General features: G+C 38.4%; 1 protein-coding gene across 1 annotated transcript in view; it reads right to left on the reverse strand.

The window, feature by feature from the left end:
* The window catches only part of CLIC5 (chloride intracellular channel 5), a 75245-nt gene extending 56468 nt beyond the window's left edge, over positions 1-18777 (reverse strand). The window contains exon 1 of the mRNA XM_032212484.1: positions 18276-18777. Within this exon, the coding sequence (XP_032068375.1) occupies positions 18276-18704 (429 nt within the window). The 5' untranslated portion in view covers positions 18705-18777. The remainder of the gene's footprint in view (positions 1-18275) is intronic.
* Positions 18778-19378: the final 601 nt, after the last annotated feature.

A 19378-nucleotide genomic window follows, 5' to 3' on the forward strand; every position in this document is an offset into this window, starting at 1 on the left:
AACTAGGCAAGGAAAACAGAGCATCACTTTCAGTCAATATTCTCTAAGATTACCATTGTTTTAGCAAGATATTTTGTTGACTGATTTATTCTAACTACAGGTAAACATTTGGAACATCAGGGTGACATACCAATGCCAGCAATAAAACCAAGACAAAATTTTATCCAATTCCGCAATCAAGCTGCTACTTACTTAAGGCCTACCTAGTTTTTCTTTAAAGAGAGTGGGAGTGTTTCACATCAGCAGAAGAGAGGGGCAGAAGGACCTTGCCTGGCCTCTTGATCAATAGCTCCAAAGCCCTAAATGCTGTCATGGAAAGTTCTGGGAATAGTGGCAATGAGAATTTTGATCTTATGTGGCAATACAGTTCTCCAAGGAGCACAGCATCTGCACCATGCCCGAAATGGGTTCTGCAATGGTAAAGTGCTAATCTGAATATGTAGTTGGGAGTGTTTGCATTGTTTTTGTAGGTTCCAAAGTAATTTAGATTCCGTTTTTATTTCACTAGTTTTTGCTCATGCATGATTGGAAATGATACTATATACATTTTGCACTCTTTTCTTACACTCTGAATGAGCTCTTTTTTTTCTCCCTTCCTCTTCCATGCTTGGAGGACAGCATAACATACCCTATCCTTATTGCTTTTAATTGTTCTTACTATTTCTATTTGAAGATGGTTAAAATGCCATGAAGTCTACACTTCCAGCACGGTTCCCTATTGTCCTTGTTAGTTATGGCTCTTGAGAGATAAAAGTTCACAGTGTCTGAAAGACCATAGGTTTTCTCTCTCTCTCCCCCTCTCTCATGCACACACCACATGCTTATCCTTCTCTGACAGCTGGCATTTTTAATTACCCAATGACTGCAAACATAGGTGATAATGGCTTGCACATGTAAATAAGCAATCAGAAATATACACTAAAAATGTTTCACTTTGTGTCATTTGGCATTTTTATATGAGTGGGTAGTCCGCGTAATTAACCGCTACTAGTCACATTTTGAATAAAATCAGATTATATACATGCAAGTATGAGCCTGTTCCAGGTGGCACATTGTTTTCTGTGCTAACAGATGTTTTACTGCACACATAAAGGTTTCCCTAACATCCTGCATGCTACTAAGGCTGCTTGGGTGCCTCAGGCTCTGTTTTCCTTCCTCAAAGTAAATTCAGAGAGGAAACCACTGTGGCTGGCTTGGCATTCGAGTGAGGAGATGACACTGGAGCAACAAAGACTAAAGCCAACAGCAGGAGGGAAAGCAAACAAGAACAGGGAGGGAAAAGGGAGAAATTTTATACTAAAACACAATGGCACTCTGGACACTGTGAATGTCTGCAGCTGACTAAAGAAAGTCTCACCTACCTTGACAAAGAGTTCGATTTCAGGGTCTTTTCCTTCTCCATTGGCAGGAGATGAGTCGCTCATTTCTGATCGCCCCAGGCAAGGAGCTGTTCTCCTTGCTCTGTAAAGGGTCCAGGGCCAGCACGGCTTCGCCTTTTACCCACCGCACTTGGAAGGCTTCCTGCTCCTTCTCTACACAATCCCTTTGCTCCTGCTGCTGCTTTTGAAACTTCCACTAACTCAGATAATAATTTTCCTAATTATGAAACTGTAAACAAAATAAACCAGAAAGGACAAGAAAGGCAAAGCAGGAACAGCTTACATTGGTGTTCGGAGCAACAAGTGCTACGGTGCTCTGTGTTGTGTTTCTGAGTGCTCATCTGTCAGAGCTCTGGCTCATGCTGCCAGCCCAAAATAGCCAAGTGCAAGAGAGGAGGGTGGGGTTAATGCACAGCCCATGGTACCTCAGAACAAACCTTTTCTTTTAATCCCATTCTGTCAAAATAGTTCTTTCTTGCACTCCCCTTTCCTGCATGCAGTACTTTTGAAAAACAGTATGAGAGCCTCCTCAAGTCTTCATTTACTCCCCAAACACATTTAGTTGAGGTAAACGCAGCTTGATTGCTCTGATCGTTGCAAACACAGAACATTTTCCTGGCACAGAAAGCAAAAAGCCAAAGGCCTCACTCATCAAAGGGTGCTAATTGAATCCTGATATCAAAGAGAACTTTTGTAAAATCCAAATATCCAACTGGGCAGTAGAGAATGGAAGACAACGTGACTGAGCAAAAAGAAGGCAAGCAATCACTCTCTGTATTCACAACAATCAGAGATGAGAGATAAGGCACCCTCATGTGGCCACACCTCCACAGCATATTATCTGCCAAAATTCTTCCTGCATTCATGTTTGTGATCTAGTATCAATTCTGGGTGATTCCTTTAGTTTAATTGCTGCAATGCTCCTACTATTGGAAGGTGCTAGACATCTTTGCTCCATCCCTTCTTTTTTACCCATTGGTTGCCATTGAGGGATTCCTTTTGCCTCTTGAGCATTAAGTTAGTAAGGTGAAGAAACTGTTGGAGGCTACAGGCCTGAGTTAAGTTGGGCGAGTTTGAGTAAAAGATACATGAAAATAGTTTGTGTTACTGTTCTTCCATATATACACTACTTTTCCTCCAGCTTCTCAATCAGAAGAAAATGGAACATAATGCTTGCTTCCAAATAGAGCCCAGACTATGTTCTCTACGAGTATCCTCATTGTAACTTTATTCATACAGTAGCAGGCCAACAACATGCCTCCAGTGAAGGAATGTGAAATGACAAGTCTTTAGAAAAGGTTCCACATATACAAGCTGTGCTGTCTCGTTATATTGCAGACTGCAAACAACAACTCTGAAAATGTAAATCAATCCTCCCTGCTTTAATTGTAGACTTTTTCACATTTCAGTATGTGGTATTTTGATTTACAAATGTTAAACATCACAAAAACATTAGGATCAGGATTAGTACACAAAATGAGGAATCCCTCTCAGGCTTCATATCTTCTCAGTACCCTGTGGCCTGCTCTCCTCAGTTAATCTTCACCTTCAGGAGTAATGCAATACCTCTCTACTGGCAATGCTGAAATAAGAGTCCATGGCCAGTCGATGGAGCCAGCATTTCCTTCATCTGAAGCAGCAAAGACAGAGTGCAGCAATCTAATAGAACTTTTTGATTTATCCTTCAAACTGTCTTGGAAGAAGCTCCTCCTTCAAAGTGGCATTTAGGTGAGGCAAAGAAATCTAGAGCCAGTAAGTGATGGAGGAGCAGTGATTCCCTGCTTCTGATTGCTCAATACCACACTTAGTCCATAAAACTCTACCATTTGGAGATCTTGGGGAGAAGCACAACTATTGTTAGAGAATATGTAAGTAGCTGGGGGGGGGGGATATTCTAAGCTTTTGCCTTTCCTGTCTAATTGTACCTCTTTAAAAAGTTTTTTAAATGGGATTTTTGGATGTTTATGCATTTAATGCACAATTTTCAAACTGTGGATCAGAATCCCAAGGGATCACAAGCAACTTAAAAACAAACCAAAGAAAATTGATCAGGCTAGCACAGGGAAGGCAGTAGTGCTGTCCAAAACAAATTTAAATTCCTTTTGCCTGTGCAAGCCTGCATGGGACAGTTGCCTCATAGTGAATAATTGCAGTGTGCAAAGTTTGTGAACATCTATGACATCTAGAATATTAATGATTAAAAGGAGATTCCATATACAGTATAAGTTTAATGAAATCATTCATTTTACTGATGAGGATGTCACATGAGGATGTAGTGGTCAACCAAATTTCTGTATTTCAAATTGAGTCATTCTACTACCCTGACTTCCCATGGGACAAAGCATGGAGATGGCAGGAGTGCCTGTGAGTGTAAGGTTGACTCCCCAATGCAGACTCACTTAAGGAGTCTGCATTGGTGAGGCAGTAACAAGTGAATAAGGCAAATCAAATGACTGAGTTGTGAGACAAATTTCCAAGCTTTATTTCTTCCTTTTAGTGGTTGACAAGATTACCAAATGTAGTTTGCAATAATTCAGAGTTGGAGTTTCTGACTGCAAAAGTAATTAGGTTTAGAGTTAAATGATTTGTTTGGGGTTTTATTTTTAAAGGTGGGACTGCATTTAATTGTTTTTTTTAAAAAAAACTCATCTTTTTGTTGTGCCCTCCTTTCTTAAGACAGATTAATGGCCACTCTAAGTGGTATAATTAATATTTGAAGCAGATAGGAATGATTATTTATTGTAATATGATATTACAAATAAAGATCCCAGACTGAATGCCATACAATTATGACTCTATTATCTAAAATGGCATGGTAAAAAAATGTAAACATAACTATTAGGAAGGATGATTACAAATCATTATTAGTTAAAAAAAAAACATGTCTCAGTATTTTGAAGCAACTCCAAAATTTGCCGGAGAAGACTTCAGTCCTATTAATCTTGAAGACATTGGCCAAGACCCTTGGGCTGCAAGTACATACTTTTATACCTGGATATCAGATCCATGATCTTCCTATGAAGTGCCAAATTCATCCTTGAGTAAAGCGGTCATTCTGCCAGTTCTTAAAGAGTTCAGAACGTAGTTAAAGCTTTAGGGAGCCTAGGAAGAAACTGATTATGTAGACCTTTTCAGTTGGATTTCATATGCTTAAGTACTAATATTTAATCTAAGACGCAGGGAGTCACATGTAATTTATGGAATATCATACTTAGGGGGGGGAAACTGATCAAGCTAGCACTGGCAAGGCAGTAGTGCTGTCCAAAATGCAAAGCTTATGTTGACCCTTTTCATTCAGGTTTCAAATTGAGTTAAAATAGACAACACTGACCAGCTTATGGATATCTGGACAGATCAAAATGGGCTAGAGCAGTGATGGTGAACCTTTTTTGGCACCGAGTGCTCAAACTGGAATGTGCGTGCGTGGAGCACTGGATACCCAAAGACCAGCTGGCCAGTCCTCATGCATGGGTTGGCCACCTGGTTGTCAGCGTTCCAAATATCATGCAAAATTAAATCAGAGTCCAAGGCAGAGCTATCCTTAAAGTTCCAATTTAATAAGACGGACATGTTGGCACAAACTGTGGAATCCCAAATCTAAACGTTTCCTGGAATTCCACCCAGTTGAAAGTTCATGATCTTATCCCCACACCCATAAATCCATCACATGGTCCAATCTTCTTTGACCACGCTGGCATTTCCACCCATCTAGTTCCAGTCAGATGCAGAGGTGTGGAGACAAAAGATGACCTTGGGCCTCTAGAAAGGAATGACAAAAACACATTCTACAATTCTACTCCTTTCTATTCCCCCTCCCAATTACTACACTAATGAAACAGCATAGAAAAATAATAGAGTGTGTGGCCGGCCAAAAGGAATATAACTGGAGGCCTGACACTGGTCTTTGGATTTATGGCGCACAAATGCATGCTGGCCAACTAGTCTGCGTGCACATTGGAGCGCTGGAAACCTGAAGAGCAGCTGGCGATGGCACACATGCCCACAGAGCGGACTCTGTGTGCCACCTCTGGCACCTGTGCCATAGGTTCACCATCACAGGGCTAGAGCATCCAGTCTGATCTTTTTTAATCTCTCAACGGCTTTCAGCATCCTCAGTCATGGTTTCCTTCTGGATTGATTCCAGGGTCTGGGAGTGGCTTGGCACATATTGTGATAGTTCTTCTTCCTAGAAGGGCAATTGCAATCAATGGTGGCAGGACAAGAGAGATCTAGCCCTAGATTCTGCTTTGCAGGGTCTTACAAGGCTCCATACTTTCTCCACTCCTATTTAACATCTACATTAACTGCTGGGTGACATCGTCTATCAGCATGGGATTAGGTATTATCTCAACTATATATCTTTATCTCTAGTGTAATGAGTGATCTTGCTAAGGGTCTTTCTCAATCTTTAGAGATTACAAGATTTTATGAGAACAGGCAGTGAAGTCTCCTGAATCAGAAGACTTTTCAACTTTTGCTCTGGACAGAACTGGCACACAATAACCTCTTGGATTTGTGGTTCCTGATAAACAGCAAATGGCAGCCATGGCAAGAAAAGCCTTTGCACAAATACTTGTAAATTAATAATAATCTTGGTGGCACAGTGGTTAGAACCCAGTATTGCAGGCTAACTCTGCCCACAGTCTGGAGCTCAATCCTGATGGGGCTCAAGGTTGACTCAGCCTTCCATCCTTCAGATGTTGGTAAAATGAGGACCCAGATTATTGGAGAAAATATTCTGATTGTGTAAAGCACTCAGAGAGGGTTGTAAAGCATTGTGTGGCAGTATATAAGTGTTAAGTGCAAGTGCAATTGCTAAATTGATTGTGCCCATTCCTGGAGCAGGCGAGTCTTTTCACAGTCATTCATGCCTTTGCTTATCTCCCAACTAAACTGTAATAATGTATTGTTCTGTCATTGAACACCAACCAGAAGCTTAACTGAACCACACAATGTGGTGACATGGATCACTAAGAACACATCTTGGTACACCAATGTAATATCCTTGTTTTATGAATTGTACTCAATAAGCTTCTGAGTATAATTCAGGCTGCTGAATTCCATCTGTACACTCCTCCTCCATCCCAGGACCAGGCTATTTGTAGAAATACCTTTTTCCAATTGTTTCTGACTATTCCACAAAATCCAAAATGTGGAGCATGGTCTAGGACCTCTCTGTAAAGCAATGTCATCTTGTGAGGCTCAGGAGGCAAACCTTCTCTGTTATAGCACTTGCCATCTGGAACAACATAACCTCTGAAATCTGGTGGCCCCACCTGTTGGCTATCCACAAGACTTTGAAGATCTGATTTTTCTTTTAGGTAATGGGCCAGAGTGGTGGATAAGCCATCTGTAGTGGGTAGAAACTGAATGATTGTGGGCTTGCCTCAGTTACATAATTCTTTTGTTGTAATTTGTTTTCTGTATTAGTGCTGATAAGATTTTCAACCTTTGTTAGCCACACAAAGATACAATTTACAAGTTGGGCTTTATAAATTAAAATATAAATTGATCCATAAAATAAACAAGACTTGATAAGACTTTCCATGACGAACTAATCGTGTTTATGCAGTATGTAGGGAGAGTGCATCAAGAACTAATGGCATTCTCATAAGAAAAGCCAGCTAGGCACAACAATCTCAAAGTATTGTCCAGGTCTCTTGAGATAGGACAAATTTCAAGAGAAAACAGTCTCTATTCTTCATCTTGTGCATATTTCTTTAAAAAAATTGTACCGGAGATCACTATTCTGATTTGCTTGTTCTTTGAATGTTCCATTCTCTCATATTACAACCACTTCTTTTTACTTTTATCCAAAGCAACCGTAGGCAGTGAAGAGAATAACTTAGCTAGATTTGCAATTACTTCATTTGATTAAGATGTTTATTCAACAGCATACTACAGTTTTAATTTGGAATCCATCACTTGTCCAAAAAGAATGAAGTTTTTGTAAGAATTCAACAATAACCTACAAGCACATGACTAATTGCTGATGGCACACCAAATAAGAATAACATGCCTGGAAAGTGCTATCTAGGACTTTTATTCAATATCTTGGTTTGTTGTTGGCTTTAAGGTTCTATCTAACAACATTGTGGGAATATGTCATTTAAGATTTGGAGTCTAGTTATCGCTATGACATGGATGACATCCAACTTTTCATATCATTCTGTACCACCACAAAAACATAGTATATCTTGGCATACTATTCCTATATGTAGCCATTATTAGTGAAAGGTGTGAATGAACTACCTCAGAAATATACTCAACAAAATTGTACCAGTACTACCACCTCTGCTTTATTCTGTTGTTCCTTGCTAAACAAGGTATAAATATCCAGTTCATTTTAATCTCATCAAACACATCCAAATCAATTCTGTACTCTGAATGACTTTTTAGGATATGCAGAGATCAAAATGCTTATAGGGCTCTCTAAATTTCTTCTGGAAGCAGATTCTTAATTAAACAATAAGAAAAAATAAGAAAATATTTTAGAATGCTAAGATTCAGCAGTTATCTAAGCTCAGTAATTAAATATCTGCTGTTTTTGAGTTCCTCCCTAAGAACTCAAGAACTTTAACCTGAGCAGTTTTGCATATCCCTGTAAAGTGAAAGTATTACTCCCTATCTCAACCCAAATCACTTACCCCATGCTTTTCAGAGAACATCCAGTACCTTGATATGAAGCAAACGTTTTATTTTGTGTGACTGCAGGAATATTATTTAAAAGATTTAACTGTCATTATAAAGGAACCATTTAATTTGTATCAAGTTGAAAGAATGCTGTTTATAGCATAATTTACAAATGTCAACAGAATTCATTTTCCAGTAACTACATCTAAAATGGCAGCTACTTAATCTAGATTTAACAATGATGTGTTAATTTTAGAGGATTGAAGAAACATTAGTCTTTGTTCCAATGCCGCTCATGTCTAAATTTAAGATCATCTGGATCTGGCTTGTACACATCTAGATGCTAAAAGGATTTGCAAATCTGCTACATTAGAAGCACAATGTGACATCTTGTATAAAATTCAGAAATATTTGTTACGGTCACTGACAGACCATCAATTGAGCATGTCAAACTTTCAAGGAGCTTCATATTTTACTTTTCCTTATCAAATTTCAACTTGCCTATTCATTTAACTGCTTCTGTTTTTTTTTATTAGTGCCAATTCCTGATTTGTTTCTACAACAACACTAAATTGTAAAAATATCAGCAAAACAGCGTCTGCCACATTATGCCACAATGTTACTTTAGTCAATACATTATCTTCAATGTGGTTAGGAAACAAATAGTGCATTCTCAAGTTACTGTAAGAAATAACTTCATTTAGATAGTCGGGGGTGTTGCCTATCAATCCAGAACTACAAAGGTTTAAAATTACACACCACAAATGAATATTAGGGCTTCCTTTTGCAAGAGTTTCATTATAGTTTCTCCTCCAAGGAGTAGACAACTGAATATGATCACACCCATTAATAATAAAACAGCAGCAGCTCTGGAAGCAGAGTTGTAACATTTTGTGCAATAAAGCTTTATTGTATCTTATCTTTAAGGCACTCTCACATTTCTTGGGCCTAAGCTATGGCTTGCTTCAGAGCAAAGATTAATTCTTGATAAGATAAGCATGAAGTCACATACGTAATTGTCTAATAAATTCATTTTAATAGTAACTTCCCTGTAACAAGAACGTATATTTCTGAAAGTTCTAAACAGAGGAGATCCAACAGATTCACGCTTTGCAAAACTACTGGGTGAATATTAAGTCTGTAACAGTGTAATGCCCTTTTCAGCCGCCCTTATTCTTTGAGCAATATACAGTGACACAGCTCAGAGCAACAGAGAATTTGTGAAGATTGGCCAACCAGAGCTGTCATATCCTGAGACTGCATTCAATTGGTTCACCGACAAAAGGGCGAACGACAAAACCGCGCCCGACTAAACCGCTGTGACAAAACCGCGTGTTCTAAAGCGCTCCGACGAATGAGCACTGAATTGCGTCAACAACAGCGCGGTGACAGAAGCGCGCTGTAAAACTAAACCTAATCCTAAACCTAACCCTAAACGTAACGCTAACCCTAACCCTAAACGTAACGCTAAACCTAACCCTAAACCTAACCCTAAACGTAACGCTAAACCTAACCCTAAACGTAACGCTAAACCTAACCCTAAACCTAACCCTAAACGTAATGCTAAACCTAACCCTAAACCTAACCCTAAACGTAAGGCTAAACCTAACCCTAAACCTAACCCTAAACGTAACGCTAAACCTAACCTTAAACCTAACCCTAAATCTAACCCTTACCTTAACTTAAATCGCCCCTCTGTCGACTGAAATCGCCCTTCTGTCTCCGCGCTGTTGTCGCCGCGTTGATGACGTTGCGGGTTTAGCAACGCGGTTTAGTCAGCGCGGTTTTGTCGTTCGCCCTTTTGTCGGGTCACGCATTCAATTTATGGTGGGAATGAAATCGGAGGCACTAGTGGAAAAGGCTACAAAACCTAGGAGATGGATTTGAAGAGCTTGTTCTCATAATCTTTATGAGAGATTCTCTAGATTTTAAAATGGCAGCAGCAAACCTCAAAATTAAGTCATTATGTTTTAAGAAATAGCCAAAATCTTGTAAGATCGTTAACACATTGAAATGTCACCATTTCACATGAATTGTTTTCTATGTAACTTTATTGGATTTAAAAACAAATACAGGAATAAAATATAAAGCAAGAAGGAAAAGAACTGAAAAAAGGGGATGAAAAGGATAAAAGTACAAGAAAATTTAAAAAAAATGACTTGCAACTTTCTTTGTTACAGATATAGGTAAAAATATATCAATTGTTACTCTTATTTTTATAATCACATATATAACATTAATGTAGAAAATTGACAAGATCATATTGAAGGATGCAGTTAATCAGATTCCCTGTAAAACACTGTAAATAAAACACCCTACTGTCATGAATATGAAAGTTGCCTCCATTCTGTACTATGTACGCATGTGAAGTGGGGAGGGTGATCTCTGCTTCCACCTTCTGGATTATGGACACCGATTCACTGATCATGTGCATATCATGACAAAGAAGCCACAGGAATGTTATCAATGTATTTAGAAAATAAAATGTCCATTTTAGAATCAGTAAGAGATTCTACCGCAGTAATATATATATATATGTATCTATGTATGTATCTATGTATGTATCTATGTATGTATGTATGTATGGTCACAACCCCTGGTATGCCAAAATATTTATTTGTTTATTTGTTTATTTATTTATTTATCAGCACAAATACAACATGTATGTATGTATGTATGAATGTATGTATGTATGTATGTATGTATGTGTCTTTTTTTGCTGCTGTTCATCATAACAGCTTGCAGAGGGCACTGTTTTATTGTTTTAAAAGATTGGTCTGAAAAAATAAAAAAGTTCAAAGAAGTGGGATATCTAACCACAAACCTTTTTGTACAGTTTGGCCAATTTCTCAGTAAATAGTTTATCTGTAACAGGGCTGACCATGTAGCAAACAGGAATTCATAAGAGGGGAGGGGAGGAGGGAAGAAGGAATGAAGAAAGGATGTTCAATCTTGTAAGCTTCAAATTTTGGGGTCAGATCTAAGGGTCAGAGAAGAATTCATTGCTTGGTGCCAAATTAGGATTACCAAGTATTATTCTTTTAAAAAACACTACCATAACTCTGGAATGGTGTATGTTTTAATGAAGAGATTTTGCATGACAGCAAGATGGCACACAGACTTGAAAAGAGAAGGAAGAAAGTTGGAGGGAGTGGTTGGGAACAAAGCTGTGCTACCCTCTTTAATAATAGACAAGTAATTACGGACATTTTAGATCTTCTTAAATCTCTGGCTGAAAAGTTTAAAAACCAGCTTGTCTATGAAATGCCAAGTATATTGTAACTCTATGCCAACTCCTCTGATTCCTTTTGAAAGGTGTACCAATCTGTAGTAGAGCTGCAGTTGCATTAAAAGAAAGGAAAATATGAAAATTCCTGTGGCTTTCAGGAAATAGGTGGTGAAAACCAGGATCCCAAGATCTGGGTTCTGGCTTACTGATGGCCAAACTTAAAAGGGAACAAAGTCAAAGCTAGAAATATCTACTTCTTGTTATATAATATTACACAACATAAACCTTGGAGTTGTAACTAGAAGTAATTTCCTTTCAGATAAATAGAAATATCATTGTCTATCTGACCCTCCTAACTGGAAATGGCTCTGAATCACACAGAATAGCAGTTAGACTTATATACCGCTTCATAGGGCTTTCAGCCCTCTCTAAGCGGTTTACAGAGTCAGCATATCACCCCCACAGTCTGGGTCCTCATTTCACCCACCTCGGAAGGATGGAAGGCTGAGTCAACCTTGAGCCGGTGAGATTTGAACCGCTGAACTGCAGATAACAGTCAGCTGAAATGGCCTGCAGTACTGCACCCTAACCACTGCACCACCTCGGCTCAGAAAAACCCTAAAGCATTTTGTCATCACATGGGGCACTTCAATTAAATACAAAAGATAATCAATTAATTCCAAAGTACTATTGAAACTTAATTATACATGAAGTTCATCCATAGGTATTTTCTATTTTCTACTTATTAAATTATATCATATCTTATCCTATAACTATTGTATTTTACCCTACTCTTATTTTAAATTGTTTGTATAGGATTGTATTGGTGATATGTGTTTGAACCTTGTGCTTTGATATGGCATATAGGCTAATCAATAAAGCTGTAATCTAATCTACTTGACAACTTAACTTGTTGAATTTTAATATGCCACATTAAACCTAGCATGGCTCTTAAAAGGAAAAATGTTGTGTACCCTGCTTTGAAGGAAATGGGTCTAAATGGGTTTGTGGATAAGTGGAGGCTATAGTGAGAGAGGTAAGACCAAACACTGAATTGGCTTTGAAAATAAACTGAAGAACTTTATTAAAAATAAGATAACTTATGAGTCCATTAAAAATAGGAAGAAGCTTGCTCAAAATAAAAGTTGTGATTCTCCACAGGATTCAGGTTAATGCCCAGAATGTTGGTAGTTCAAGTTGGTGTAATGTTAAACAAGCTGAAGCAATAAACTTGAAATACTGTATTTCAGTAAGAATAGAGGTGATAAACCAATAAGATGTCCAAGCAAACCTGATGGGTCAACCCAAATGAATAGTGCTGGCCCAAAACAAGAATGTTCACCATGATAAGAATGTGGAATCATCAGAAGTCTCATTTCTTTCAAATACTAAGTTGTGGTCTCTTAGATTCTGTTCTGTAATAAAAATATTGAGTTTGATTATCTTCAGGAGGAGTGGTTAGAATGCAGTATCTCAGGAAAACTCTGCCCATATCTAGGAATACGATTCTGACTGGCTCAAGGTTGACTTAGCCTTCCATTCTTCCAAGATTGGTAAAATGAGAACCCAGATAGTTGGAGGCAGTATGCTAACTCTGAAAAGTGCTTAGAGAGAGCTATAAAATCACTATAAAGTGGTATATGTCTAAGTGATATTGCTGCTGCTAATATCTGAACCAGGTTTTAAAACAAAAGAAGAAAGCCGCTATTTCCTATTTGAAGTCCTGGATGACTCTAACCGTACAGTCCCAGATTGTAAAGGATTTCTTCAGTATGTACCATCTCCTTTCAAATTAAGCCTATAGATATCTTCCTATTGAAATCATGAAGTCATGGCAGTTATTGCATTTCATATTGTTATGATATAATGTAATTTCTTAAATTAACTTTTGTTTCAAATTAAATTTGTACATTACAAGCTTATTTTGAATATTTGTTAATTATGTTTAAGTTCAAGTTTTCTTCAACAGCATGAGATAGTGGGAATGCCATTCCTATCTCAATTTCCCTTTCCTCAGCAATCCTGTGGAGTAGGTTGGGCTCAAAAATGATGGAAAGCCCCTGGCTTGTGATGAACTTAGATCCCCTTAATCATCATATCACACTGGCTTTTTAAACTTGCTTGTTCATTAAAATTATTTTCTCCCAATCCTTATTCTGACAACTTGTAATATGCAATAGTAATTTCATATAATATCCAACAGTTTAATATTTCAGTCATTTTACTTTGCCTCTCCCCGCCCCCCAGCTCCCTCTCTCTCTCGTAAATAAGGTTCTTTGCTGTGAAGGTGATATGGGAAAGCTATTGAGAACTAATACTATTTTACACATAAAGCCTTGTAAATGTACTGACATTAAGCTACCCATGTTTGCTCGAAAATAAGACCTGGTCTTATATTTTGGGGGACTCCAAAATAAGTACTGGGGCTTATTTTTGGTGAAACGTGATTTCAGGATAATCGGCTGGACTGGATGCCCCACCCACCTGGCGCACAAACAAAAGGTGGCAAGCACACGGGAGCCAACATTGTCCAGCAGCAGCTGTGGCCCATTTCCCCCTTGGTCAGTGCATACCCCATGCAACACAGGTAAATTGATTACCTGTCCAAGCAGCAGACTGTGACAGAGGCACAGGTAGGAGGCATGCAACCCGGATGCGCCACATGGGCCACAGGAAAGCCAAGAGACAGTGTGCCGGAGCAGGTGGGTGGTCACAGGAGGCTCATCTTCACGTAGTGGCACTGTCAGAGGACGGCAACAGAAGCATGGGGGGGAAGGCATGCATCTCATCTTTGTGTCTCTTGGCATGTCTGCAGTTTGTGCAGAACATTGGGATCACCTGCCTTCCCCCCTCATACCTCTGCTTCCATCTACTGCTGTTGCTGGTACTGCCGCACAAAGACGAGCCTTTTGCAGCCACCAGCCCACTCCGGCCCACTGTCTCTTGGCTTTCCCGTGATCCACACAGCACATCCAGATCGCATGTCTCGCCCCATCACTGTCTCTGCCTGCTGCTTGGACAGGTAATCAACTCACTTGAACTGCACAGGCTGCAGCTGCTGCCGCACACTGTTGGTTCCTATTTACTCACTGCCTCCTGTGCTGGCCATGCCCACCCCCTTCACTATAGCATATTTTTGGGTAGGGCTTATATTAGGTGCACGTATAAAAATCAGGCTAGTGCTTATTTTCAATGTACGTCTTATTTTTGGAGAAACACAGTAAGTCATAAAGTGATTTGTTTAGGTTTGGCTAAAGTGATTTGTTTAGGTGAATCTAATGATTGTTGCTCATAAACCATACTTTAGTCTAGCATATTGTGAGAATTGGTCAATTATGGTTCAATAAATCATAGTTAAACAAAATAGGATTGAGTAGTGTGAAGTATAATGCACATTCTTCTATTCTTATATTTGTAAGCAGAATATGAGTGTTATTTCTCCTTGAAAAATTGAATAATCAATCATTAACAATATGTTACCTCCATTTAATATGCAAATTATTTTGTTCAATAAACTATTGTTAACTTATTTTACATAATAAACATTGGATTAGGTGTCTTCTACCTATTCATGAAATCATGGAAATATGATCCATGAACAGAGACTCTAATTTGGGAGTCATTTCATTTTGTATTTAAAACATAACCTATGGAAACCTTTGTTTATGTTTAGCAAGTTCAAACTTGTTTCAAGCACCCAGAAACTATTTGTTTCTATTTGTCTTCTAGTATCTGCAAATAAGCTCTGAATAATGAACTGGTATGAAAGAAATACCAGTACCATACTAGGTACAGAATGGAATTCAGTCTTTATCTCATAGTCATTCCAAAGTAAGTAGGAATAGAACTGTGCTGCTAAATAGCTTTTTAAATATAATTTTCCCCCAATCCTTCCATAAAATATTATATCCAATACAGTTTAAAGAAAAATAAACTGAAAAAAACACAATGACTTGTTAATTGCTATAAATGAAACATTTAAAAGTATATTCACACAACAAACATGAATTTCAGATAATGACCTGATAAAACTGAGAAGTGTAACAACAGCTGAGTCTATAAATTAGCATGTGTATACTGTACTTATACATCACGTTTCGTTCAGATTATTTCTTCAGAAATAACCTGAATACTATTATCACCACTGAAACAAAGCTACATTTTATAGAGTTGCACTCTGAACTATTAAAATATCAGAAATAAAATATATTTTACTACCAACTGGAAAGAATATTTATAACTTTTACAAAATAGCAGTTGTTAGGAACCTTGGAAATCTTAAAGTCCAACCACTTGCTCAAGCAGGAAACTTTATACTGTTTCAAACAAATGATTGTCCAATCTCTTCTTAAAAACCTCCAGTGTTGGAGCATCCACATCTTCTGGAGGCAAGTCATTCAACCTATTAATTGTTCTGTCAGGAAATTTCTCCTTAATTTTAAGCTGATTCTCTTCTTGATTAGTTCATTTCTACAGTTCTCAATTCCTACAGAATTAAAATACCAAATGTGCACCAAGGAAAGAAAATGTTATGTTTTCCTAAAAAAATCATTTTTAAAAACTATTCCCTTATGTCACTAACATAAAGCCTCATTAAATTGTATAGATTAACAGATTATATTAATTAAAAGATTAATATTTTAATTCTATTAACATTTCCACTTATAATAGAAATGTAGCACATTGAAGGCTAGCAATCACTATTACATTTTAAAATGTGATAGAACTTCAACTAACTTTTCTCAGTCTTATAGTGAAAAGTAAACTTGTTGAAATTCCTTTTTCTGCACTATTTAGAAATAGATGAATTCTGCCTTTTCTTGTACCTGATAACATAGTTACAATCTTAAATTATGGAATAAGAACCCATAGATCTACCAAAGCTCTACCCAGATTACTTCTCATGTGGGAGATTATTCTATAGCAGGGATGTCAAAGTCAATTTTATTGAGGGACGCATCAGGGTTGCTTTTGACCTCGAGGAGGAGGCATGGCCAGGGTGGGCATGACCAGCTCGATGTCACTCATGTCGGGGGTTCCTGTGGGGCCCAAGTGCTCTGCCAGAGAAAATGGGCTCCCAACCTTAGTTTTCGCTGTCGGAGGCACCACAGGCTGGTCCTTTGTTGTTTCCACAACGGGCCAGATCTAAGCACCCCACAACCCAGATCTGTCCCCCAGGTTTTGAGTTTGACACCTCTGTTCTATAGAGAAAAATATATTTTCTAACACCATGCAAGTATAGCCAGGTAATTTAAAATATAGTCCCAGGCATTTCTACTGAGGAGTAAACTCCATTAATTTCAATTACTTTCTCCAAGGACAGTGATTACAAGATTGCAGCCAGCATAATTGTGTAGAGAGAAGCAGAATTGCAAAAACACATTCTGCATAATTTGTGGAATAGATTAACTTCTGAGCATGCAATCAAGGAAATGGCTTTTGCTTTTCTCCTCTGTGAGTACCAACAAATATATATCCTTAACTTCTGTATGCTTCCTCTGCAATAACTGAATGGCAACAAGGCTCCGTTTCTACTCAAAATAAATTGGAAAACTGATATTCACACCTTCTCTTTCATACAGTGTTGGAAAAAGCACTAAATTGGCTTAAGTACTGTCAAGTATACACCGTATTTTTCGGAGTATGAGACGCACCAAGGTTTTGAAGAGGGAATTTTTTTTTTAAAGTAGGTAGGTAGATAGAGGGATAGAGAGGGAAAGAAAGAAAGAGCAATACAGTAGATAGGTAGGTAGGTAGAGAGAGTAGTTAGGTAGGTAGGTAGGTAGATAGGTAGGTAGGTAGGTAGAGGGATAGAGGGAGAGAGAAATAGAAAGAGAGAGAGAAATACAGTAGATAGGTAGGTAGAGAGAGTAGGTAGGCAGGTAGGTAGGTAGAGGGATAGAGAGAGAGAGAAATACAGTAGATAGGTAGGGGGAGGGAGAGTAGGTAGGTAGGTAGGTAGGTAGGTAGAGGGATAGAGAGAGAAATACAGTAGATAGGTAGGGAGAGGGAGAGAGAGAGAGAGTAGGTAGGTAGGTAGATGTTTCCATGTGTATTTATCCATGTGCTGGAGAAGGAAATCGCTGACAAACCTTAAGACTTTTTTTCTGCTGGCACAGCACTTGAGCAATGTAATTCTCATCAGTTAAAGAGTTTTTGCACTCTGCAAACCTCTGAAAATGAGCCTGTATTTTTTTCAAATAAAAGGTATGAATAGCCTAGGGGGGGGGGGGGGCTTGCAGAGTGCTCGGGGGGGGGGATGAGCAAAAAATGGCCCATTTTTCACAAAAACGGGCCTGTTTTTTGTCAAAAAAAATTGCATACATAGCCTTATGGAGGCTTAGAGAGTGCTGCTGGGGGCTGGGGGGAGGGCAAAAAAAGCGGCCCATTTTTTGAACATTTCTGGCCTCCCCAGCCCCCAGGAGCTCTCTGAAAGCCTTCATAAGGGTATGCACGGCCATTTTGGTAAAGGGGGTAGGGCTTCGGGAGGCAAAAAAATGCTGTATTCAGTGTATAAGACGCACCCAGATTTTCAGCCTCTTTTTTGAGGAAAAAAGGTGTGTCTTATGCTCCGAAAAATATGGTCCTTTTCTCAACAAACTCAGGCAAGGAAAAAGCTATGATAGAGCACAGCAATGACTTGAAAGTGCATATGAAGCTTGTACAGGTATCACAAAATTTTAATATTCTGAAAGAAGCTTAAATAACTCAACAAAATATTCAAAATATTTTCCACCAATTTTTGCATGCTTTCTCAGTGAATCTTATTCTCTGAAAATCAGATGTAGGATTGCAAGCTATCATTAGCTATGGGCAACTGCTGTAGCCACTTTGATACTAGATAAGGATGAGACGTGCAATATTTCTTACTGGAGTGGTAAAAACATGCAAAAATGTGGTTTAATTCTCCACTAAGCAGAAAAGTAAAATTACAGTCCTATATTGAAGATACTGCTTTTCTCCAAATGTTAGGGAAAAGCTATGTTACATCTGAGACAACCATAACTGTATTCATGCCTAGCAAAAGAACTTACCTTAACAACAAGGAAAATCTTATGTTCTTCTTCTGGAAAATTGTTGTTCTCTTCCGAATTGTCATTGAAAGGAAATCTGAGAGTATTTCTTGAAGTTTTGAAAATGTTCTCCATAGTCATTGCACTTTCAAAAGCTCTCTCCTCTCTATCTTTGTATTGGTTTTTCTCAAAATCATCTTGCAGAGAATCTGTTTCTTCCCCCCTTTCAGAGCCATGCTGGGAGGAACAAGAGTTTTGATGGCTAATTTCGTTGCTATTCTCACATCTAATGTCCATGATGTCTAGCATGGTAATTAAAGAAGGAGAGGTTGAGTCTCCACTGCTCTGATTAGAGACTTGTTCACATTCTCCTTCCTCTAAATTTGGATTTTCATAAAACCTAGCTTCCTCTGTTTTTTCATGTACATTGGTAAGCTGCTCATTTTCCATGACAGACAATTCAATGAAATATCTGTTCCTCTAGGAATTCAAATCAAGCTGCTGATGGTGATAGATAAAATCCCTACTTAAGAGCAAGCAGTGCTTGTGATATGCCTTCTGAACACATTGTTACACCTGAGAAGTTTCCAACAATCATTTACAAGAGCTTTAAATCAATAAACTGCATATCCACTGAAGGCTGACTACTTTTTAACCCTTGCACAGTTTGAAGTGTGAACACTTCTTCTTCAAAATAACTTTGACTCACATATTCTCAGCAGATAGATGGCAGGGGCAAAATATTTTCCTGTGGACCTTTTTCTCCCCTAAGGATCACCATTTCTTTTCAAAAAGCACTTTACCCTGTTTCCCTGAAAATAAGACCTCCTCAGATAATAAGCCCAATTGGGCTTTTGAGCACATGTGCTAAAATAAGCCCTCCCCAAAAATAAGCCCTTCCTGAAAATATTGCAACACAGCAGCAGTCATGAGGTGACCACACTTGCCACCTCCTGCACCTCAAAAATAATAAGACCTCCTCAAAAATAAGGTCAAGTGCTTAATTCAGGGATCAAAAGAAAATAAGACACTCTTATTTTTGGGGAAACACAGTAGAACAATAATTTAGACAATGGATACAAAAGTGTGGTGAACAGTCTGAAAATATTTTTCTAGTTTTGCCA

The sequence above is a fragment of the Thamnophis elegans genome, chromosome 3 (assembly GCF_009769535.1).
Source record: "Thamnophis elegans isolate rThaEle1 chromosome 3, rThaEle1.pri, whole genome shotgun sequence".
In the NCBI taxonomy this organism is placed as follows: domain Eukaryota; kingdom Metazoa; phylum Chordata; class Lepidosauria; order Squamata; family Colubridae; genus Thamnophis; species Thamnophis elegans.